A 22,479-nucleotide genomic window follows, 5' to 3' on the forward strand; every position below is an offset into this window, starting at 1 on the left:
AAAAAGCCGGAAGTGGCGCTGTGGCTCAAGTGGTAGAGCGCTAGCCTTGAGCTGAAGAGCTGAGGGACAGCGCCCAGGCCCAGAGTTCAGGCCTCATGACTGACAAAAAAACAACAACAAAAACCAAAAGCTACCACCACCAGACTAGAGACACGGCCCAAGTGGTAGGGCGCCATTCACGACCAAGCCGGCCGAGCAAGGTGGCAGAGTCCCGAGTTGAAGCCTGGGCAACGGCGCTGGCCAGCGCTGAGGCCCGTGCGGGAAGGCGCCCGGCACGGGGGCGCGGCGGGGGTCTGCGCCGACTCCCGACTCGGCGTCGGATCCCGGACTCCACCCCCGCTCATCCCCTCTCGCCCCTCCGGGCCTCGGCCCGACTGGGGCCTCCCACTCGCCTCCCCCAGGCCAGACCCCCAGCTTCGCGCCCACGAGGCCTGAGGGTCACACACGGCGTTACCGACTCTCTCGCGAGCTCTGCGAGCTCCCCCTCTCCTCTTTGGAACCATCACGCCTCGCGCGTCACCCCACTGAAGAGGTCAACCTCCGGGAACTCACCCGGGAGACCCGGCAGGCGGAAGCGGAAATGCCTCCTTTGTGGACACGCAGAAGAAGCGAAGTCTTTCAATGGCCGACTGTACAATGACTTTGAGTAAGATACTCAATTGGTCCAGACAGAAGAGGGGCTGCCCTTTCTGGGGCATCCATCCAATCAGCGCACAGGACGGCGGAGCCCCCCGCCCCCGCCGCCGCCGGGGTGCGTCGCTTCCGGCGGTTTGCGCACTGCGGCTGCGTGGGCGGCCGCCGCCCCCGCAGCGCGCGCGCGCGCTCTGCGCGTCTCTCATCTCTGCTGCGTTGCATCTTCATTGCAGCATTGCTTCGTCTCCGCTGCGTTGCTTCCCGGGTCCGGGTCTGGGTCCGGGTAGGCCGAGGCCCTCGTTGCCGCGCGGATCCTCCTCGAGGCCCGCGGTGGCGCAGGTGCCCGCCGGGCTCGCGGGAGGCGCATGGTGCGCGGGGAGGCTGGCGGCCTCCCGGGGGTCTCTGAGGGCCGCGCTCTCGGAGCCTCCGCCTGACGTCCCGAGGCGTCTCGGCGACGGCGCCCCTCACCGCAGATGGCGTCGACCTCGGAAGCCCAGGTGAGGCGAGGCACTTTTTTCTTTTCTCTTCCGTGGACGTGTGCATGTGTGTGTGTGTGCGTTTGTGTGCGCGCGCGCAGACCCTGGGGCTTGAACTCGGGGCCTGGGCGCCATCCCTGAGCTTCGTGCGCTCAAGGCTGGCGCTCTACCGCCTGAGCCACAGCTTTCCTATTGGCCTTTTAATCGGAGATGAGAACCGCCAGGGCTCGCCGAGGCCCGCGGCCGCGGTGGGTGTGTCTCCTGGTTGGTGAGGCTCTGGCGGGGCCCCGAGGCCCGCGGCCGCGGTGGGTGTGTCTCCTGGTTGGTGAGGCTCTGGCCTGGCCCCCGCGGGGCCCCACGGCCGCGGTGGGTGTGTCTCCTGGTTGGTGAGGGCCCGTGGGCGCAGGCCGAGGCCCGCGGCCGCGGTGGATGTGTCTCCTGGTTGGTGAGGCTCTGGCTGTCCCCGGCGGGGCCCCACGGCCGCGGTGGGTGTGTCTCCTGGTTGGTGAGGCTCTGGCCTGGCCCCCGCGGGGCCCCGCGGCCGCGGTGGGTGTGTCTCCTGGTTAGTGAGGCTCTGGCCTGGCCCCCGCGGGGCCCCGCGGCCGCGGTGGGTGTGTCTCCTGGTTAGTGAGGCTCTGGCTGTCCCCGGCGGGGCCCCACGGCCGCGGTGGGTGTGTCTCCTGGTTGGTGAGGCTCTGGCTGGCCCCCGCGGGGCCCCGCGGCCGCGGTGGGTGTGTCTCCTCCAGGGGTCCTCTTTGCCCGACTTCCTCTGTGCAGCTGGGGCGAGGGCGCGGGGCGGGGCCTAGAACTGTTTTTCTCAAACAGCGTGCTTGGAAGGGATGACGTGGTCCAAAGGGAAGCTTTCTCCATCTGACCTAAGTAATCCCTCTGGACATCACCTTTATAATAACAATTTTTAAAAAAATTCTCAGCCCGCCTCACTGTTGAGAGGAAAGTCACTCTCTAAGTAGACTTTTAGGCTTCATACCCGTTGAATATGATATTGGTGCCACAGTGATTTTTTTCGTGAACTCAGGGCCTTTGTATTCTCCCTGAGCTTTTTTTGCCCAAGGCTACTCGGTGCCACTTCCGGTTTTTATCTGTGTATGTGGTACTAAGGAATCAAACCTAGGGCTTCATGCATGCTAGGCAAGCACTCTACCACTAAGTCACATTCCCAGCCAACCACAGTGATTTTGGGGGGGGGGCGGGGAATGGGCCAGGGGTTTGAACTTTGGCCTGGGCTCCATCCTTGAGCCTTTGTATGCTCAAGGCTAGTGATCTACGACGTGAGCCACAGCACCACTTCTTGTTTTTTCTGAGTAGTGTATTGGAGATGAGTCTCAAGGGCTTTTGTGCCCCAGCTGGCTTTGAACTACGATCCTCAGATCTCAGCCTCCTAGAGTAACTAAGATTACAGGTGTGAGCCGCCATCTCCTGGCCACAGTGATTCTTAATCATGCCAAAGTTCAATTGGTTAGAGAAGTAAACTTAGGAAGAAGGGCCTTGAAGGAGTGCTGGCAGGAACTGGGGAAGTCTTTCTTTTTCTTCCTGAGATGGCCAGTTTTTCTTACAGCATTCCATCCTTTCCAGGGACAACTACAGGTCTTGAGCCAGTACTACCTTCTTTCCAACTCTGAAGGCACCACTACGATGTGTTTATACCCATTCCTGTCCTGGGGAGTATTTGACATTGAGTCCTTTTTCTCCCTTGTCTGTGATTTTATGTGTGTGTGTGTGGTCAGTCATGGGGCTTAAACTCAGGGCTAGTGCCCTACCGTCTTGAGCACAGCCCCACTTCCGGTTTTCTGGTGGTTAACTGGTGATAAGCCAGGACTGGCTTTGCACAGCAATCCTCAGATCTCAGCCTCCTGAGGAGCTAGGATTACAGGCGTCAGCCCCCAGCATCTGTGATGTTTTTAGCTCTTTTATCTTCCAACACACCAGAGGGCTTGTCCTGCTAACCTCTTGTAGTGAGATGGGCTCTCCTGTTTTTTCAGGGGCCAATGCTATTTGAAGATCTGGCCGTGCATTTTTCTCAAGAGGAATGTGTGAGTCCACATGCTGCTCCAGGGCCCCGGAGCAGAAAGGCCACCAAGGAATGTTTGGACAATGGGACTCGCATTGGTAAGGCAGTTTTTCTTGCTGTGCTTTGGGAATTTTGTGTGTTCCAGGATGCGGATTTCATGCCTTCTCCACATGTTGATGGTGTTGAATAGTACCTTTTTTCTGGGTGATTGTATCCTTGTGATAACAACTTACATGAAAGAACAAGTTTCAAAGTCTGAGATTATCTTTTCAGATGTGTATCATATATGAGTAGCCTTCATCTCTGGGTTTGGTTATATTTTTTTCGTGTTTTATATCTTCTACTTTGTCATGTTCATGTTTACTACCTTCTTGACCAAATGGAGTATATTTATAATAGCTTTTAAAACATTTTTTCTGCTAGTTTTATCAAGTGTGTCTTTCTTGGGTCTGTTTCCATTGATGGGTTTTTCTCCTCTTACTAAGTCACATTTTCCTAATTCTTTCACATGCCTTGTAAATTTTTAGTAGATTTTGGACATTGTGAATTTTATGTTTGTTGATGTCTTTTGTTGTATTTCAGAAAATAGTTTTGCACTTTGTTTTAGGATGCAGTTATCTGAAGTCAGTTTGATCCTTTCAGGGTTTGCCTTTGCTTTATTATGGTGAATTCAGATCAGCCTATTCCCTTATTTGGCCTATTGCTTAGGCAGTATTTTCTGAGGAGACTAATGTCCTATGTATTAGGTCTTTCCACTTTGGGTCATGAATCTTGCTTTGTATATTCATCTGCAGTGGTACTTTCTGTAGGTTTGAGTAGCTTCTACAGATAGAGGCAGATTAGTATTCGGCAAAGAGTTCTTTAAAAAAAAAATTAGGGTCTGGGAAGGTGGCTCAGTGGTAGAGTGCTTGCCTTGCATGTATCGAGGCCCTGTGGTTTGATTCCTCAGCACCACATAACCAGCTGAAGACAGCTCAGGGACAATGCCCAGGCCGAGTTCAAGCCCCACGACCGACCCAAAAAAAAAAACAGGCAGTATGGTTTAACTACAGGGCCTCAAATTTTCTAGGCAGGCACTCTACTACTTGAACCACACATGTAACTTTTTTTGCTTTAATTCTTATTTTTTGTTGTTGGTTGTGGGGCTTAAACTCGGGGCCTGGGAACTGCCTCAGAGCCTCTTTGTGCTCAAGGCTAGCACTCTTCCTTTTGAGCCACAGTGCCAGCGTTTTGCTTTGTGTCAGCCTCGGGTAGGATTCTATTATTTAAGGTCTCATGTGTAGGTTGGATTACAGCAGCAGACCTCCACACCTGTTTTTTTTTTTTTTGTTTAGATGGAGTTCTGCTAACTTTATGTGTGCAGATGTTTGGCCTACGCTCATCTTGAACCTGAGTTTTACTTCCTGAATAGCAAATGTCTCAAAACAAATATTTTAAAGGGAATTGCATGCAGATAATCTAAGTCTGTTTCTGGGGAGCTACTTGTTTTGCAGTTATTTTGCTCTGGAATCTATTTGAGATTTGCGTTGGAATCCATTATCTCTGAATTCATTCTCACATCAGCAAAACCACTGTAAACTATTTGCATTTACATTCATCGTACTGCAGCCCAGAAACACATTGCAGTCAGTGACCTGGGACAATCATCAGACTTTGTTTCATTGGAAGGAAAGGTCCTTTCTGTGACTCCCCCTCCCCGCAAGATGCCAAACTCTGAAAATGCTCATCTGTTACACAAAGTGGTGTAGTATTTGTATATGAGCTATTCATGGCCTCCCACAGACTTTTAAATCATATCTAGATTATTTATAATACTAATACAGGTTAAAAGTAGTATAAGGAGTGCTTGCATTGTATTGTTCGGGAAAGAATGAAAGAAGAAAAGTATATGCTCATCACAGATGTGACATCTGCTGTGAATATTTTCAATCTGTGATTGGTTGAATCTACGATTCAGAGGCTGTAGATGTGTAGGGCTACTTATGTGCAGAAAAATATTAAAAAGAAATTCTTTTTGCCACCTTCAAGTTTTGTCAGCCACTTTTGAGAGAACATTATTTGCCCATGGCACACAGCAGTCTACTTTGATCCTTCCCTGAAGGATAGTGACAGTGAGGCTGCTCTGGGAAACCTGTGTTTCTTTGTTAAGGCAGAAAAATTACCAGAACTTACCTTTTTGGTGAATAAGTATGTCAATCTCAATTATATTTTGCATGTGTGTTATTTCTCCTTTGTACTCAGTGTGAGCTCAAAACCTTTAACTTGCTAAGCGAGTGTTCTAACTAGGGCCATACCCTCCAGCTATCCATTCCAGAGTTGATACCTCACTGTCCCTGAGGTAACTTAAATAATGAAAATTTCTGTGTGTGTGTGTGCGCGCACGTACATGCATGCCTATGCCAGTACTAAGACTTCCATTCATGGCCTTTTGCCTGCTCTCTGGCTTTCTTGCTCAGGGCTAGTGCTCTACCACTTGACCATACCTCCTGTCAATATTTTTGTTGATGGAATCTCAGTTTCTGCTCAGGCTGGCTTTGAACTTCTCAACTCTCCAGGTCTCAGACTCCTGAGTAGCTAAGGTTTCAGATGTGAGCCACCAGCACCAGTCTGTGAAAAGCTCTTGAGATCAAAACAGACCAAGTAGAAAACCATTCATTTAGTCAGCATCTGCCAAGCACTTGTCCTTCTGGCCCTTACTGATCACCATTCTCTGCTCTCTCCTTCTAGTATACTTTTGGAGAATTGGATTTTTTGGGAAGTCACGAGAGCCTTGTGGCTCTCAACATTGCCTATTTGTCAGTTTCTGCATTTAAGAGAACCTATGTGCTGGTTCCTAGTCTTCTGTGTAACTACTTGAACTTTCCCTTCCCTAGTTTCACCTCCAGGCATTGTCTGTTTTGCCTTATTTTGTTTTTTATCAACAGGAGTGGAAGGCAAGACTGACATTAACCCGCAATTAAGCCTAGAGTCTATGGAATTTGAAGAGCATTCCCAAGAGCACTCCATTGCTTCACCCCTTGTTGATTATCCAGAATCTTCTGAAGATGAGATTACACTCCCTGAATGGAAAATATCAAGTGGAACTTCCACTTGCAAAAAACGATTCATAAACCTTTTAATTACCATTGACAACCATACCCCATTAGTAGAACTCTCTCAGTATTTAGGAACCAGAACACTTTCAGAAATTACTGAGCCTCCCGGGGAAGAACCCCCTGACAATGTTTACCAGAGTGCTGAACGTGACCAAACCTTCTGTGATAATTCATACCTTGGTTTACGTCAGAAAACTCATTCAAGAGAGAACCAGTATACATGTGATGACTGTGGGAAGATCTTCAATCATAGAGCCAACTTGAGGACGCACAGGAGAGTCCACACTGGTGAGAAGCCATATAAGTGTGTCAAGTGTGCTGCCAGGTTCCGCCAGCACTCCCATCTGTCCCGGCACATGAAGAGCCACACAAAGCAGAAACCCTACCCATGTGCCATATGTGGGAGAGGCTTTAAGTGGCTCTCAGACTTGACCCAGCACCAGAAAAGCCACACTGCTGAAAAAACAGATAAGCATGCTAACCACGATAAAAATTCTTCTAAGAAACATGTAGCTTTGCATAAAAAAACCAGAACACCAACTTCGAGTCACCGAAACATTGCGTGTGCCCACTGCGGTAAATACTGTGGGAAGAAAAGAAGTCGGGCCTCACGTAAAAAAACCAGCACACTCAAGTGTGCCAACTGCGGTAAACACTGTGGCAAAAAAGCGAATGTGGCTTCACGTAAAAAAAACAGCACACCAACTCCAACTCACAAAAACACTGCATGCGCTGGCTGTCATAAATCCTCTAGAAAGAAAACAAATCTGGCTTTACATAAAAAAACCAACACACCAACTTGCTCAACTCACGAAAACTCTCTGTGTGCTCATTGTAAAAAATCCTCTGGGAAGAAAACTAATCCGGCTTTGCGTAAAAAAACCAGCACCTCAACTTCAACTCACCGAAAAACACTGTGTGCTCACTGCAAGAAACGCTGTGGGAAGAAAACAAATACAGCTTCACGTAAAAAAACCAGCACCTCAACCTCAACTCAGCACAACACTACATGTGCTCACTGTAAGAAACGCTGTGGGAAGAAAACAAATCCAGCTTTGCGTAAAAAAACCAGCACATCAAATTCAACTCACCGAAAAACTACGTGTGCTCACTGCAAGAAATGCTCTGGGAAGAAAGCAAATCTGGCTTCGCGAAAAAAATCCAGCACATCAACTTCAACTCACCGGAATGCTGTATGTGCTCACTGTAAGAAACGCTCTGGTAAAAAAACAAACACGGCTTTGCATAAAAAAACCAGCACACCAACTTCAGCTTACCAAAACACTGCCTGTGCTAACCATGATAAACACTCTGGAAAGACATTGAATCTGGCTTTGCATAAAAAAGCCAGCACACTGACCTCTCTCTACCAGAACACTCTTTTTGTTAACCATGATAAATATTCTGCTGGGAAAACAAATGTGGCTTTGAATGAAAAAACCAGCACAGCACCCTCTCCTTACCGGTATGATCCCTGTGAGAACTATGATACATATTCTGGTGGGAAAACAAATGTGGTTTTGCATAAAAAAACCAGCATACCACCTTCTTCTCCTTACCAGCAAGTTTCCTATGCTCATGATGAGAGATACTGTGTTGGGAAAATAAATGTGGCTCTGAATGAAGATTCCAGCACACAGACCTATCCTTACAAGGATGCTCCCTATGCTCATGATGAGAAATATTCCACTGGAAAAATAAATGTGGCTCTGAATGAAGATTGCAGCACACAGACCTCTTATGCTCCCTATGCTCATGATGAGAAATATTCTACTGGGAAAATAAATGTGGCTCTGAGTGAAGATTCCAGCACACAGACCTCTTATGCTCCCTATGCTCATGATGACAAGTATTCAATTGGGAAGATGAATGTGGGTCTCAATGGAGATTCCAGCACACAGGCCTCGCCTTACCAGAATGCTCTGAGTGTGAAGAGCTCTGGGACATCCTCGAGTCGCCCCCTCCTGGAGCAGGGCTTCAAGGAGGAACCTGATCAGAGCAGCACTGATGACGAAAACTATTACATCTTCTCCCAGTTCAAACCATTACAGTGTCTTGACTGTGACAAGACTTTCCCTTGTTTCTCTAAGCTTATTTCTCACCAAAGCATTCACACTGGGGAAAAGCCCCATAAGTGTAAAGTATGTGCAAAAAGTTTTGCTTTGGAGTCAGAACTCGCATGCCACCAGAAGAGCCACACAGAAGAGAAACCTTATAAATGTACGGAGTGTGGCAAGAGTTTTAAAGTGTACATGCGTCTCATTATTCATAGGCAAACCCACAAGAAAAGCACCATATAATTAGAACAAGTTTTTGCTAATGCCTAGGGGATCTCTGTGGTGAGAAAGTTACTGTTCATGTGCCAGGCGCCATGTCCCAGCCCTATACATACATTCCACTATATATTTAATTCTTACCACAACCTTAACTTAGGCAGTATTATTCCTTATTCCTAATTAAGGAATGCCACTAGCACACTTACCACTGGAGCCACAATTTGAACTCAGTTATCAAATTCCATTTATATGAGCCAGAGAAATATAGAACTTTAAATTTTAAAACAAAATCCAGTTTTCAGTAAAATGAAGGTTATTGCTAGAGTTCTTTTAGTTTTTTATGTCGTTTAAACAATGTTCTAGAGGGAAAACTTATTTTTTTGCCAGTTTTGCACATGTGTCTAGGAAAGTAAGTGTTTTTTGTGTCTTTTATACATTTCATATGACTATCTGAGTGTAATATTTGTAAGAGATCATTGTTTTACAAGAGAATTTCTATAAGAGTTTAGGACCACGTTTTGATTTTTTTTTCAGACAGGGTCTTGTTATATAGCCTCGGCTGGCCTTGCAATCAAGATCCTCTAGCCTTTCTTCCTGAGAGCTGGAATTATAGGCATGCACTACCATGGCTGGCTACTTGATATCTTGTAATAGACAGTCTATGGAGTTTCCATTCTTAAATCTGATGGCAGAAGCAGGTACTGCCATCTGTGACTTAAGTGCTTCACAAGAGTTTTAGTAATATAATTACAGCCCTTTTCAGGAGGTTGGATGGACTTGGTTTGTGGAAAATACCTGCTATTCTCTAGAAGGATCTGTCTCCAGATCACTACTAAAACAAATAACCTGATTTGTTATAAATAATCCTAACTTTGTGTGTGTGCATGTACATGAGTATGTGTGTGTGCTGTATGTGTGCGCTGCTACTGGGGCTTGAACTCAAATCCTGGGTGCTGCCCTTAGCTTTGTTTTTTTATAACCACTTGAGACACAGCTCCACTTCTGGCTTTTTCGTGGCTAATTGGAGATGAGAGTCTCACAGACTTTTCTGCCTAGGCTGGCTTCGAACTGTGATCTCAGCCTCCTGAGTAGCTGGGACTACAAGCATAAGCCACTGGCACCCAGCTTTCATAATGTTTGTTTTATTTTCTCTGAGCACGCTAGAAACTTTCGGTATATTATGTAATTTAATCTTTAGAGTAAATCTGTGACAGAGGTAAATCTGTGACAGAGAAGAGATTGTTCTTGTTTCATGAATGAGGAAACAGAAGTCCTCAGAGGGTGAGGTCAGAATTTGCTAAGCCACAAAACATCATATTGTGATGATGCTGACACTGCATTGGCATAGCCTCAAAGGCCATGCACTTTTTGATACTGTATTGCCTCTTGGCCTTGGCAACACAGCTAGCACCTCTAGGAGACAAGGAGGCTAAAATAGCATAGGAGGATGATCATTATACATGTAATCCCAGAATCCTTTGTACTTTGCCCAAGGCCTGACTGTCACGTTCACACACAAGGAAAGGGAAGAGTCCCCAAGGACTTCTAGTTTAAACTCCCTCTCCTACATCAGGTCAGAAGTTTCACATTCCATGATAGTACATCATGAAGGCTTTAGTTTTGGCTTAAGAAAAAGAATCTTTTCTCCATTTCCAAAGAAAAATATGTATAGAAATTGTTTGGCTTTTGATCAAAACTCTTTGGTGTAGATACCATTACAGAAAAAAATATTGGAACAAAATATTGTTAAATATTATGGCTGTTAAGAACTAGAAGATATGAATATATGTTCACGTGGAATTACTCTTCACAAAAAAATTGATTGTATACGTACAACAAAGCCTTATTTAAGTGGTCTTGATTAAAAGAATGGCCTCATTCTGTTTAAATAGGTCATAAAAGTACAGTACTTACTAGAGTAGGATTATTGCTGAAAAGTATCATGGTCTTCTTGCCAATCAGCTGGATTTCAGAAGGCAGTCCTACAAAAGAGCAGGTTGAGAAGCTGATGTATTGAAAGATGCTGGCTGCTGCAGCAGGAATGAGAAAGGCTGAAACCAGCAGTGTCTATTTTTTTGGGGGGGGGTCCAATCGAGGGGCTCGAGGGGCCTGAACTCTGGGCCTGGGCACTGTCCCTCAGCTCTTCAGCTCAAGGCTAGCGATCTATCACTTGAGCCACAGCACCACTTCCGGCTTTTTTCATTTTGTTTATGTGGTGCTGAGGAATCGAACCCAGGGCATCATGCATGCAAGGCAAGCGCTCTACCACTGAGCCACCTTCCCAGCCCCAAGCAGTGTCTATTCTTTTTCCCCTGTCACCTGGTTTTTAAATTGTGGACTCAAAATTGAGACTATGTGCCCTGCCTTGTATATCAAGGTCACACTTGGCCTTGGCTCTTTGTTTCTGTATCCACTCTTAGAGGATATAAGACATTATGTCAGGGATTCAAAGTCTTAAGTTAAAAATAAAGGCAGCCGGGCGCCAGTGGCTCACGCCTGTCATCCTAGCTACTCAGGAGGCTGAGACCTGAGGATCACAGTTCAAAGCCAGCCCAGGCAGGAAAGTCCATGAAACTCTTATCTCCAATAAACCACCAGAAAACCGGAAGTGGCACCGTGGCTCAAGTGGTAGAGCATTTGCCTTGAGCTGAAGAATGCAGGGAGAGCACCCAAGCCCAGAGTTCAAGCCCCACAACCGACTAAAAAAAAAGAAAAAATAGAGGCCTTCAGTTCACTCTTGAGATACTTTGAATTGTGTAGATGTTCCTCAGTTTTCTTTGCAACTAATGCAAGGGTATACTGATGTTTACTCAAGAGCAATGCCTTTCTTCAGATTCTGTTCTCAGTGGGAGAAATTGGCAAGGTACCCCATATACTCATAGTGTTTCAGTTTTAAGAGAGCTGGGAGGCAAGGAGTAACTGGGTTTCCACCAGCATATTTGCTGCAGAAAGAAGTAGAAGATCTCAGACAGCACTTGAACAGAGTGATAGAAAAAACAGAAGCAGTCAGTCATGCTTTCTTTGCTTCTAAGAAAATGTAGATGAGAATTTGTCCAAGTTCTGTTGCGCACATTAATACAGAACTTCATCTTTCCAGATATTTCCTTCAGCATTTACCTTTTAGTATTCGCAGCTTTCTGTATTTGTCAGCTTTTGCCAAACAATTCATTAAAAAATTAGAAAAAATAACATTTTACAGAAAAGTTAACATACTCATGGGAATAATAATTCTGTTGTGACTAGTATGTAGGGGAAAAAAGCCTGAATATTAGTTACTGTGAAATAGGCATATTTTAGCTGTCCTGCAGTGCCCTTGTTTTTTGTTACATGTTACTCAAGCTACTATGCCAGTGGTGTGCAGGCTATTTTTATGATAATGGTCTCTTCATCCTCCTGTTCTGTCAAACAATAAAGGCAGACCCCATAAGATTGTTTCTAACTCAGATATTACTAGCTTTTCATGTTAGTGTTTGTTAAATACTGCCTAAAGCCAATCCAGGGATGAAAAACTAAATGTAAAAGTTTGTTACTGTGCATAGTTGGCTAACTACATGTTTACAGAGTGAAATCTGTGCCGAACTGGCTTTTATTGTTGATGCAGTGATGAACTGTGTACCTAACATGATTGCTGGCTTATCGAGCTCTGTTGTTTTAGTCTTGTAGATTAGGAGAGCTATTGATCTGGTGTAAAGATGACTGTTACCATCTTTCGAAGGACATTTGATTACAGGTGTTCTGTCTTTTTGAATTGAGATCTCTCCTAGCATGAACAGTTCAGGGGAAAAGGTGAAGACAACATAAATACATGTTTATATCATCCTACGAATGTACTGTAATCTCTACTGTTTGGATACCTAAGAAGTATGTTTACCATATGCACTTTTGGTTATTTAATGTTTCAGCATATGCACTTTTGTTTATGTAGTGATCCGCTTCTGCTGTTCTTGGTGCGTTCTCATTATTCTAGCGCTAGATTGCAGTCTTTCGGCAGACTGATGGTGTCTATGTGATGTGCAATTTTTCATTGTAATAAATAGTATTTTGTGGTGAAGGCAAAATGAATTTTTTCGTTTCTTTTGTCGGTCTTGGGGCCTGAACTCTGGGCCTGGGCGCTGTCCCTCAGCTCTTCAGCTCAAGGCCAGCGCTCTACCACTTGAGCCACAGCACCACTTCCGGCTTTTCCTGCTTATGTGGTGCTGAGGAATCGAACCCAGGGCCTCATGCAGGCGAGGTGAGCGCTCCACCCCTGAGCCACCTTCCCAGCCCGTCTTTCATTGCGACGTGGATGTTAAAGACTGGTTCGAGTGTGGCTTCAAGCGAGGCGTTTCACCCCCTGAATCAAAGAAATGAGGCCTTGGCTCGGGCCTGACCTACCTCGGGGCCGGGGCCGGGGCCGCGCAGGGCGAGGCGGCTCCCGCTCCGCGGGCAGCGGGCGTCCAGCGCGGGAGTCGCGGCCGGGCGGCGCCGGGGACCGGGCAGGCCCGGGGACCGGCTCCCGGGGCTCGGGGAGCCGCACCCCACACGCCGCGGCGGATGCCAGCCGATCGCCGTGCCACGGCTGCGGTGAGCAGGACCGGAAGCGGGCGGCCATTTCCGGCGTCCGCTTCCGGCTGCGCCTGCGCGGTCCTCAGGCTGGTGGGGCCGGTGGAGGGGCCCCACCCCCCGCGAGTCACCCGTGTCCTCGGCGGCAACGCGGCCGAGGACCCGGGCAGCACTCGCCGAGGGCCTCGGCAGGCCGCCTCGCGTCCATGACGAGCTCGTGCTCGGTGGCGCGGACCCCCGCGGAGGCATCGCGGTGCCTCGGCTGAGGCCTGCGCCCGCTGCCGGCGCCGGGCACCGGCCCCGCCCCGCCCCGGCCTTACCTAGCCGCGCGCGTTGAGGGCTGCCGCGCATGCGCGCGCGCATGCGCCTCCTCAGGGATCCGCTGCGGTTCTGATTTGCCATAGAGCGTCTTCTCCATGCAGCTAGGTGAGCCCTGCGTAGGTGTGCGTGCGCGCTCACCGCACGAGCACGTATGCCGGTGTGTGTACACGTACAGATGCAGATACATACTTAGAGCTGTGGAGAGGGCATTTGGAGACATCAGCCTCCTGCGTAGATGGGACTACAGACGCCATGGCGCCACAGCCGTCTTCAGCCAGATTCTGTGTGCTTCTGGTTAGCTAGAGTTTAACCCCTGCTCACTGTGGGCAAACGGTCTCCCAAATGGCCCTCGCCATTTCTGTGGCCACACATACTTCAGATGATGTCAACCCAGATTTCTCCTCTTGCCTGAATTCCAAATTCCTATATTCAGATGCCTATGGACATTCGTCTTTTGATGTCTGAGTCGAAACTCCCCAAATGTAACTCCTATTTTAGCCTCTTATCTGTCTGCCTTCACTACACGGTACCCCATCCACACCCATTACACATGCTATCATCTTTCTTTCTTACTCCTCTCTTACTATAGCTTAAATATATCAGTGTCTTCCCCCAAATTCCTCTAGTGGAATTCTAATTCTATGGCCCCATTAGCCTAATGCGTGTTTTTTTTTTTGGTCGGTCATGAGGCTTAGCTCAAGGTAAGTGCTCTACCACTTGAGCCACGGCACCACTTCTGGTTTTCTGGTGGTTTATTGGAGATAAGAGTCTCACAGACTTTCCTGCCCAGACTGGCTTTGACCCGCCATCCCTCAGATCTCAGCCTCATGAGTAGCTAGGATTACAGACTGAGCCACCCGCACCAGCCTTAGCCTAATGCTTTCAAGGTTCATTCATGTGTGTGTCAGAGCTTCGTTCCTGTCTCCCTAGGGGCAACACAAGGACCAAAGACCCAGAGCAAGAGACACCCCCACCCTGAAATGGCTGTCATCCTATAAAGGGTGGCTCCTGGGGTAAGGACTGCAGGCAAAGAGGGGAGGGTCCTCTTGGTGCCTGGAGATGCTGTAACTAAAGCTGGTTGTAAGCTACAACCAGCGTTTCATGCTGAGGCCCTGGTGAAGCATGCCTGGGCGGTGGGGGGTGCAACAGGTCTCTAAATCTGAATATAGGGTTCCAGGCCTTCCTCTGGGCCACTGGACTGTTACTGATCCCCTGTCTGGAGGCGAGCTTTATACCAAAGGAGAGCCAGGCTGGCAGGCAAAGGCAGAGCAGGGCAGTACTACACATCTTTTGGGGAAGAATCACGTCCACATGATTTTGCCACGTTTATTCAAGGTCCACAACTGAACAGGTACACAAAGACATTTAGACAGCTTCTGATCTGTATTCAGAAGAGGAATCACGCTCATTGGGTCTATGAAACACACTTAGCTGCAAAAATTGTTTTTTAAGGGTGAATCCCCAAGCCAACCCTAAAAGAAAAGTGGGACTCTGTGGTTCTTGTCTTTTTCCAGATCCTTTTTTACTCAGAGTTGACTCAAGATAGACTGCTGTGGGGGCTAAATCATGCCCTGCCCCCCCCAAATACATTCTTATCCTACGCCCTGGAGCCTGCAGTTGTTACCTTATGTGACAAAAGGGTTTTGGCCTGCGAAGGATCTTGAGATGGAGACATTATCCCAGGGGCCACTGTCCCCTAAGAGGAAAGCAAGGGCCAGAGATGGTGACGTGGTGATGGTGGTAGGCGGAGGATGAACTTGGAAGATGGAAAAGGGGGCTGCAAGCCAAAGGATGCAGGTAGCCACGAGCTGAAGGAGTCAAGGGGGCAGGCCGCCTCTCAGAGCCTCCGGGGGACCGGTCTGCCCACAGCTTGATTGGGCTGAATGAAAGGGATTCACATTTCTAACTTCCAGAACCACAGTGGAAGTTTCTTTTATATATTATGCCACCAAGTTTGCAACAACAAAAACTAATTACAGACATGATTAAGACTTGGAAGTTACTAGGAAACAACAGTGAAATAGGCCTGCAGTAAGAGAGAGGGTCGGACGGGGTAGGTACAGTGAGCAGTGTAGGCCCTGGCCAGGATGGCTGTAAGATAAGACATGGAGCAGGCAGAAGACCAAACTCCTCCATGATTTCACAGAGCAGTGAGAAGGAGCCTCTCTAGGGGTCTCCGGGGCTAGCAGGAAGGCCACTGGCAAAAGGCAGAGATTAGGTCACACTGTGGCTCTGCAGCCAGGAAGAGGTCGCTCTGATGGCAGATGCCTCAAGTGTTCAGTGGCTTTGTCTTGGCTGGACATGGGCCAAGTCCCCGAGCTAATGGCAAACAAGGTGCTGGTCTTGAAAGAGCGTGAGAGAGCCCCCCTACTTGCTGGGACCACAAACTGTACTGTGGTGCTGTCCCGTGCACTGGAGGACACTGGCAGGATCCTGGGCTCCAACTACCAGAGGCCAGGAACTGCCCTCCCTCCCTGGAGTCAGCAACTGCAGGAACGGTCAACTACCCCTTGGGGGGAAAGACTGATAGCAGGCTGAGCACTCCTAGTATGGAATCTAGCAGGGGGCTCACCCAAGTTTGCTGCCGCGTCTGCCTGGGGCTCTGTGCAGGCCGCGCGCACGCGTGCACGTGTGTGTGTGCGCGCGCGCGCGCGTGCTTGTGTTGGTTGAGCTCAGGTGCTGAGCTTAGTTGAGCCACGCCCTCAACCTTCTTTTGTTTTCAGGTATTTTTCAGATTGGGTTTCATACTTTGTGATCTGAGGCCAGCTTGCCCCAGTGATTCTCCTACCTCTGCCTACTAAGTAGTTGGCATTACAGATGTATGCCACTGTGCCAGGCCGCAGGCAGCTCTTGTGAGATCCAGGGAGGACAGAGTAGGAGTGGCAGAAATGAAAGGCAAAGAAAGGGAACAGTATATAAAGCTCCCCCCGTGACCCAGAAACACTCGTGGTGAATGCCCATTCTTCAGCAGAAGGGGCCGCAGCCCTGAGGCGACTGACCTGAAGCTGCTTAAAGAGTCCTATGGGGGCCTCGCTCTGCATGAGGAACTAGCGCGCGCATCTGCCTGCAGTCCTCCCTACATGGAGAAGGGGCGTGGCTGGCCACGGTGACCTGGAATTACACAATGACAGCTGATTAGGCTTCCTTCTACCCTGGCGAACAAGGGGTGGGACTAGAGCGTCTCTCAGGCTTATTTCCACAAGTAACATTTTATATAAATATATTTTGTCATTTTCAACATGGCTATTGAGGTATGATTTATATATCATAAAATTAACCCATTTCAAGGACTTCATAAAGTCACTGGGTTGTGCAGCCACCACTACAGCCCAACTTCAAACGCTTATCACTCCAGCCATTTTATTCTTAACACTCAATGGCTCGCGTGAGAAAGGAGAGCAGGCAGGATTCCCTCTTACATCTCCATAGCAGCATCTGTCCACTACTTGGGTCTCATCGACTCTTGGGCCGCAGTTGTAGCCACTGTGTAGATTTTTCTTTCTCTAACTTAAAAGGCGCTTTGCTACTAAAGTCCTCCAATGCAATCTTTGTTTTCTAAAGGCACCACCTACCTGCTTGGAAATTCTCTCTTTACGTAGACATATATATTCTCACTTAATTTGTTCTTTGTTAAGAACAGTAAGGAAGAACAGAGAGAAGACGGGGAGGTAATTCCCAATGAACACGGCCTTGGGGTCGGTGAGCTGCTCAGGCGAACACAGGAGAGTAACTGTCTGGAGTGACAGCAAATGCAAAACTGCTTGCAGTTGACTCTTTGACCTACTGTAGAGCATAAATAAAGCACGAGGGAGGAAAGGCCGCCTGCAGTCGTCCGGACGCTCCCGGGGGTCACTCTCACGTGGCTAGAGACTAGTTCTCTGTCCCAATACCAGAGCTGGCATCTGCACCCAGTCACAGCCTGGGCAGACCAGGCCAGGCCACCGCAGCCTCTTCGCCGGTCTTCACATCGCTCCACACCCTGAGGGCCACTTGCTCTCTTGGTAAGTGACGCGGACTGACGGTGATGTACATGCAGGTGGGGGAAGGAGCGGCCTCAGCTCACGGCCTCCCTGGGACCTGAAGCGACAATGCCTCTCAGTCCCTGTGGTGGAGCCTGTGGTGCTGGTGGAGGTTTGAGCTTTGGCGAAAGCTTTTCCCACACTGGCCACACTGGTAGGGCTTCTCCCCAGTGTGGATCCTCTGGTGTAATTTCAGGGTCGACTGCCGCCCGAAGCAGTTCCCGCACTCCCCGCAGCTGTAGGGCCTCTCTCCCGTGTGCACCCTCTTGTGTCGTTTCAGCTCGGAATTCCACGTGAAGCTTTTCCCACAGTCGTCACATTTGTAAGGTTTCTTGGCCGTGTAGGCTGGCTGGTGAGCGAGACGCTGCAGACGGCTACTCAGGGTTCTTTTGCCTCCTTTGCTTTTCTTCAGCTCCCTCAGCGGGTGGCTTTTGACGGGGCTGCTGTATTCCAGTTCCCGGCGGTGTCGCTTGTAGGGAGCATATGGCTTCTGAGCATTCGAGGGGCCGACCTGCTTCCCGGACAAGTGGGCTTCCCCTAGGCTTGCGCCTCTCGGTTCGGGGCTCTGCAGAGCATTCCCCTTGGGCCTGCCGGCCGGCACAACACCTGACTTTGTTCCTCTGGCCCCTTCTGGCCGTGGATTCTCCTTGTTGTCACTTTTCATCCCAGACTCCTCTATAATTGGAAACAATATGCTTCACTTACTGCACTTAGAGGAAGAGTCAGAGTCATAGCACACACTGCAGTGTTGCTCAAAGGGTAGGGTAGCCCTCCACCGCAGCAGCTTGCATAGAATCCTCTGGGGTACCTGTGAGCAGGCAGGCATCCAGCCCCTCCCTCGAAGCTACTGAACCAGAATCTTTTGACACTTTGGCCAGGGAATTTTCATAGTTAATGGGTTTAACATAAATCAGAGGATGTATATTAAAGTTAAGAACCAAGCTGAGCACAAAAGCCTATAATCCTAGCTACCTGGGAGGCAGAGGGCAGAGGATTGTGGATTGAGGCCAAAATAGCTTCCTAGGACTCTACTCAACCACAACTGGGTGTGGTGGCACATACCCATCCCCCGCCCCAGCTACCACACACTTATCATCCAAATGGCAAAGGGAGGCCCGAGCACCCCGCCTCCAAAACCCTGAGCCACCAAGAAAGTTGAAAAACAAAATTGCGAACCAAATTCTCCAGACCCTTTCCTCTTTTGTGCTTTCAGAGAAAGGTTTAGGAAAAGCAAGCCCATCAGATCCGAATGTCATCTAATGAATGAAACAAAGAAGACAGTGGAAATAGAATTAGTGCCCTACCCCCCCCAAAAAAAAATGTGGGGAAATTAGAATCCTCAGCTTTTATTGGTGATAATGTGGAACAATGCCGCTGCTTTGGAAAATGGTCAGCTGGTTCCTCACAAAGTTGAGCATAGATTGACCTGTGGCCTAGACAGTCTACTCTGGGGCGTATACCCAAGAGAAATGAGAACATATGTCCATAGCAAACTTGCACATGATTGTGCATGTTCTGTCACGCACTATGATATCATATATTCACTAAGAGAAAATTATTTTTAAAAAATATCTACTTTCTGCTGATGAGGGGGAGTGAAGAGGCACTGTTTACCTGTCCCAGCAAGTTTGGGGGCTGGCTCTTGGAGGAGTGGTGATTTCTCCCAATGATGGGGGCTGGGTGCCTCATGAGATCCTTCCTGAGAAGGGTCCTCTGGAAAGCTCTCCTTGAGATCTCTTGTAAGGGTTTGTGGTTGGAAGTCTGGCAGTTCCTGATCACCAAGATGAGCTCCAGTTCTTTCCAAAAGCATCTTCTGCCCCTGCACACAGACAGCCACCTAGGAACAAGCCCCATCTGTTAATGCTTCAAAGACTGACTGTGAACAGTCTGCGTGTAATTCCTTTGCCTTGAGCACTCCTCTAACGATGGCCTACAGACCCCTGAGACCCTCGCTCCCAGGAGGCAGAAGAGGGGCCACAGAATGACAAGAATAAGGCTGCTTCACACCAAATGATCCATCCCAAATGGCTGCCCTTAAAGCTTAGGCCCCAGGGGCTGGGAAGGTGGCTCAAGTGGTAGATCGCTAGTCTTGAGCTGAAAAGCTGAGGGACAGCGCCCAGGCCCAGAGTTCAAGCCCCACGACCGGACCCAAAAAAAAAAAAAGCTTAGGCCCCAGGTCAGAGTCATCTGAGGAGAACTAGCTAGCACAACTATCAGGGTCAGGAATTACACCAGCCCCTGCTTCCCGTGGGAACGGGGAGCAATATGGTGAGGGGCCCCTGAAGACTTCTCTAATGAATTGTTCTGCTGAAGGCTCTTCTGGGAGACAGGTCCCATCGCACTGGGTGTCTAAGACCTGCCTATCTGTTCACCGGCAGCTTCCTTCATTTTCCAAAGCATACCTGTTTGCCTCCTGCCAAAGGCTCTGACAGGGGTCTGCCTTGGGGAAATAGGGTGGAGAGGAATAGCAATACGGGGTTAACCTTGCTGAAACTGCCTGATTCAAAGGCAATATGGCAGATACTCTGAGGTATCTGCCCTACATCATAGTATCAATCAACAAATTGAACAAAATCCAGTGAGATTCCCCCAGTCAATTCCTATCCAACAGGTGAATCCCGCCTGCTAAGAATTCTGATTATAGGGAGACTTCCAGAGGAAGGGGCCAGGGAAATCTGACAACAGAGATTCAAGAACGCAAACCATTTCTGGGGACATGAGGCCCCTCACCAGAGGGTTTTGGAAAAACCTGTTAGAACTTGCAGGGGAAGAGGTTCTGGATACAGGCTGGACACAAGGTCGAAAGCCATCCAGCCCTTGTTCATGGGGATGGATACGGAGACAAAACACTGCCCACACGGGAAAGACATGCTGGCAGCAGAAGCCAGGCCCTTCCTTACCCACTGTTTTGGTTTCTTGGATGCTCTGTTGAAATCCTCCACCAGGGTCACGATCTCCTTGCTGCTCTCTGGACACCGATGCCGGACCCGAGCCTGGATCTCGGGGGGCAAGATGATTAGGAACTGCTCCATCACCAGGAGCTCCAACATCTGTTCCTTGGTGTTCAGCTCGGGCTGGAGCCACTGCCGGCAGAGCTGTCGCAGCTGGGAAAGCGCCTCCTGGGGCCCGGCCACCTCCTGGTAGCGGAGCCGTCGGAAGCTCTGGCGGGAGAGCTCGGGGTCCGGGCAGGTTTTCTGCTGACTGGGCGCCGGCTTCTCTTCCAGCTTTGTTATGATGTGTCGCTCTTGCTTGGAGGAAGCCTGGCTGTTGGAGCTCAAAGTTATTTCCATTTTAGCTGCCATATTTGCGTGTGTGTGTGTGTGTGTGTCAGGAAAAACTACTCTCCTTGTGAGACCGATCAAGCCTTTGGGATCATGCCCTGGAGAGTCTCCAAACGCTACAAAGACGACAGTCCCGAAGTTCCTCCCGAGGATGGACGCAGAGGACCGGCCTTCCTAGCTGCCGGGCATCGCCCCACCTCCGCAGACGGCCGGGTCCTGGGCCGGGAAGAGCCGGTCAGCCGTGGCAGCCCTTCGGAACCGAGCGCCCTGCCCGGGGCTCCCAGGACGGGGGCAGCACGATCTAACGGCCAGCTCAAGGATGCCCGGGAAAAGTTGCAGCTGTGGTACAGTGGCTGGCCGCGACCCTCCGCGCCGCACGCCGACCCCGAGCCCCAGCCCAGGCGGCGCGCTGGCAGCCCCGACGGAGCGCGAGGCAGACCGGGGGGCGCCGCAGGCCCAGTCGGCCTGGGCCCGACGAGACCTGACGGGACGGAGGCGCAGCTCCGCGGCCAGGCCAGGTGCGGCCGAGGGCTGACACCCGCGGCGCGACCGTCCCGGGCAGCGGAGGGACCCGCGCCCACCTGCGGCTGACTCACCTCTCCGCGGCCCGGGACCCGGAACTCTGGAGCGCCGGCCAGGGGCGGGGCCGGACCGCTAACCACGAAAACGCCCACCGCGGGGCGGAGCCACCCGGGAGGGCCCGCCCCGCGCCCGGGGGGATTGGCTGCTCCGGAATAGGGCCCCCCTGTTCATTGGCTGTGGTGTTTGTCAAGGTGGTCGCAGGACACGACGGGAACTGTAGTCCAGTAACTCGGACTGCGAGCGTGCGCAGTGGGCGGTCTCTGCCTGACTTGCAGCCCTGCAGCTGAGAATTTGGGGGAGTTGCAAGCGCGTCCTCCACCTGCTGGAGGGCCTGACCCTCTCGGGTTGGAAGTCCTTGGTCCAGGGGGGACGCCGAGGGCGGGGGCGGGGCGCCTGCGACTTGACCCTACTCACCTCGCCCACCTCGCCGGGTGGGGCTCCGAGGGCTACTAACCCCGACACCGACGCAACAGGTGCCCACCAAGTGGAAAACGAGCCAGCCCGCGCCCCGTCCTCACCGCGCCTCCCCAGTGCGCGGGGCCGTCGCCAGAGTGGAGTAAGTTGCTGAGAAACCTGCACATCCTATTTCAGCCAAGAATGGGGATTTGCGGGCCGGGGGAGTCGCAGGCCCCGCCCCCGGCAGGAAACCGGAAGCGCATCTGTGATGCTCCTGGAGCCGCTGGGCCGACAGGACGCCCGGTGAATGTGCCAGGCCAGACCCAGGACCTGGTCCTGGCCTTGTGCTTGGGAGCCTCGCTCTGTAATGCCACAAAGCACAGGCGCTCGCTTCTGTTCTCCTAAAAGGGCATGCTGACAATGATAGCCTTGATTTTTCTTTTGTCGGCTGTGGGTCCTGAACTCTGGGCCTGGGCGCTGTCCCTGAGCTTACAGCCCGAGGCCAGCGCTCTGCCATGTGAGCCACAGTGCCACTTCCTGCTCGGGCTGGCTTTGAACCGTGATCCTCACATCTCAGCCTCCAGAGCAGCTAGGATTACAGGCGTGAGCCACCGTCGCCGGGCAGCCTTGATTTTTCTCTCAGGCTCTTCTGCGCAAGCGAAAATGCAAACATATTTTTACCATTTTGTTCTTTATTTTTCGCCAGTCTTGCGGTTTTGAACTCAGGGTCTGGGCTCTGTCCCTGAGCTTCTTTTGCTCAAGGCTAGCACTCTACCACTTGAGCCACAGCACCACTTCCAGCGTTTTCTGTTTATGTGGTGCTGCTAGT

The 22,479-nt window shown here is 50.3% G+C and overlaps 3 protein-coding genes across 6 annotated transcripts in view; 1 reads left to right on the plus strand and 2 right to left on the minus strand.

Annotated features, from left to right (window-relative positions):
* Window positions 1–10,580, minus strand: part of Naa60 (N(alpha)-acetyltransferase 60, NatF catalytic subunit) — a 32,499-nt gene extending 21,919 nt beyond the window's left edge. For 2 of the 4 annotated variants that reach the window (XM_013011342.1, XM_013011339.1), the window contains exon 1: window positions 10,424–10,580. The gene's annotated coding sequence lies outside the window, so the exon portion shown is untranslated. Of the gene's footprint in view, window positions 1–454; window positions 727–7,324; window positions 7,361–10,423 lie in introns of those variants that run through there. The other 2 variants (XM_013011341.1, XM_013011340.1) reach the window with 2 other exon arrangements.
* Znf597 (zinc finger protein 597) lies at window positions 960–9,433 on the plus strand. The gene is made up of 5 exons (XM_013011343.1): window positions 960–1,130; window positions 3,110–3,236; window positions 6,063–6,740; window positions 7,589–7,618; window positions 8,121–9,433. The coding sequence occupies exons 1-5, from the start codon at window positions 1,107–1,109 to the stop codon at window positions 8,531–8,533; spliced, it is 1,272 nt and encodes a 423-aa protein (XP_012866797.1). The 5' UTR covers window positions 960–1,106; the 3' UTR covers window positions 8,534–9,433.
* A 6,878-nt stretch (window positions 10,581–17,458) lies between the features above and the next one.
* Znf174 (zinc finger protein 174) lies at window positions 17,459–21,110 on the minus strand. The gene is made up of 3 exons (XM_013011334.1): window positions 20,292–21,110; window positions 19,006–19,228; window positions 17,459–18,066 (listed from the first exon to the last, which is right to left on the minus strand). The coding sequence occupies exons 1-3, from the start codon at window positions 20,691–20,693 to the stop codon at window positions 17,468–17,470; spliced, it is 1,224 nt and encodes a 407-aa protein (XP_012866788.1). The 5' UTR covers window positions 20,694–21,110; the 3' UTR covers window positions 17,459–17,467.
* Window positions 21,111–22,479: the final 1,369 nt, after the last annotated feature.

Source organism: Dipodomys ordii, unplaced genomic scaffold (assembly GCF_000151885.1).
Source record: "Dipodomys ordii isolate 6190 unplaced genomic scaffold, Dord_2.0 Scaffold14, whole genome shotgun sequence".
Classification (NCBI taxonomy): domain Eukaryota; kingdom Metazoa; phylum Chordata; class Mammalia; order Rodentia; family Heteromyidae; genus Dipodomys; species Dipodomys ordii.

What these genes read in the sequence shown, in the direction of transcription:
- Znf597 (XM_013011343.1), top strand. Translation starts at nt 1,107, where the DNA reads ATGGCGTCGACCTCGGAAGCCCAG. An exon ending in CGTCGACCTCGGAAGCCCAG is followed by an intron (nt 1,131 to 3,109) that starts GTGAGGCGAGGC and finishes CTGTTTTTTCAG; the next exon opens with GGGCCAATGCTATTTGAAGA. An exon ending in TAAAAATTCTTCTAAGAAAC is followed by an intron (nt 6,741 to 7,588) that starts ATGTAGCTTTGC and finishes AAAGCCAGCACA; the next exon opens with CTGACCTCTCTCTACCAGAA.
- Znf174 (XM_013011334.1), bottom strand. Translation starts at nt 20,693, where the DNA reads ATGGCAGCTAAAATGGAAATAACTTTGAGCTCCAACAGCCAGGCTTCC. An exon ending in CCAAGAAACCAAAACAGTGG is followed by an intron (nt 19,229 to 20,291) that starts GTAAGGAAGGGC and finishes GCTTGTTCCTAG; the next exon opens with GTGGCTGTCTGTGTGCAGGG. An exon ending in CCCCAAACTTGCTGGGACAG is followed by an intron (nt 18,067 to 19,005) that starts GTAAACAGTGCC and finishes TTCCAATTATAG; the next exon opens with AGGAGTCTGGGATGAAAAGT.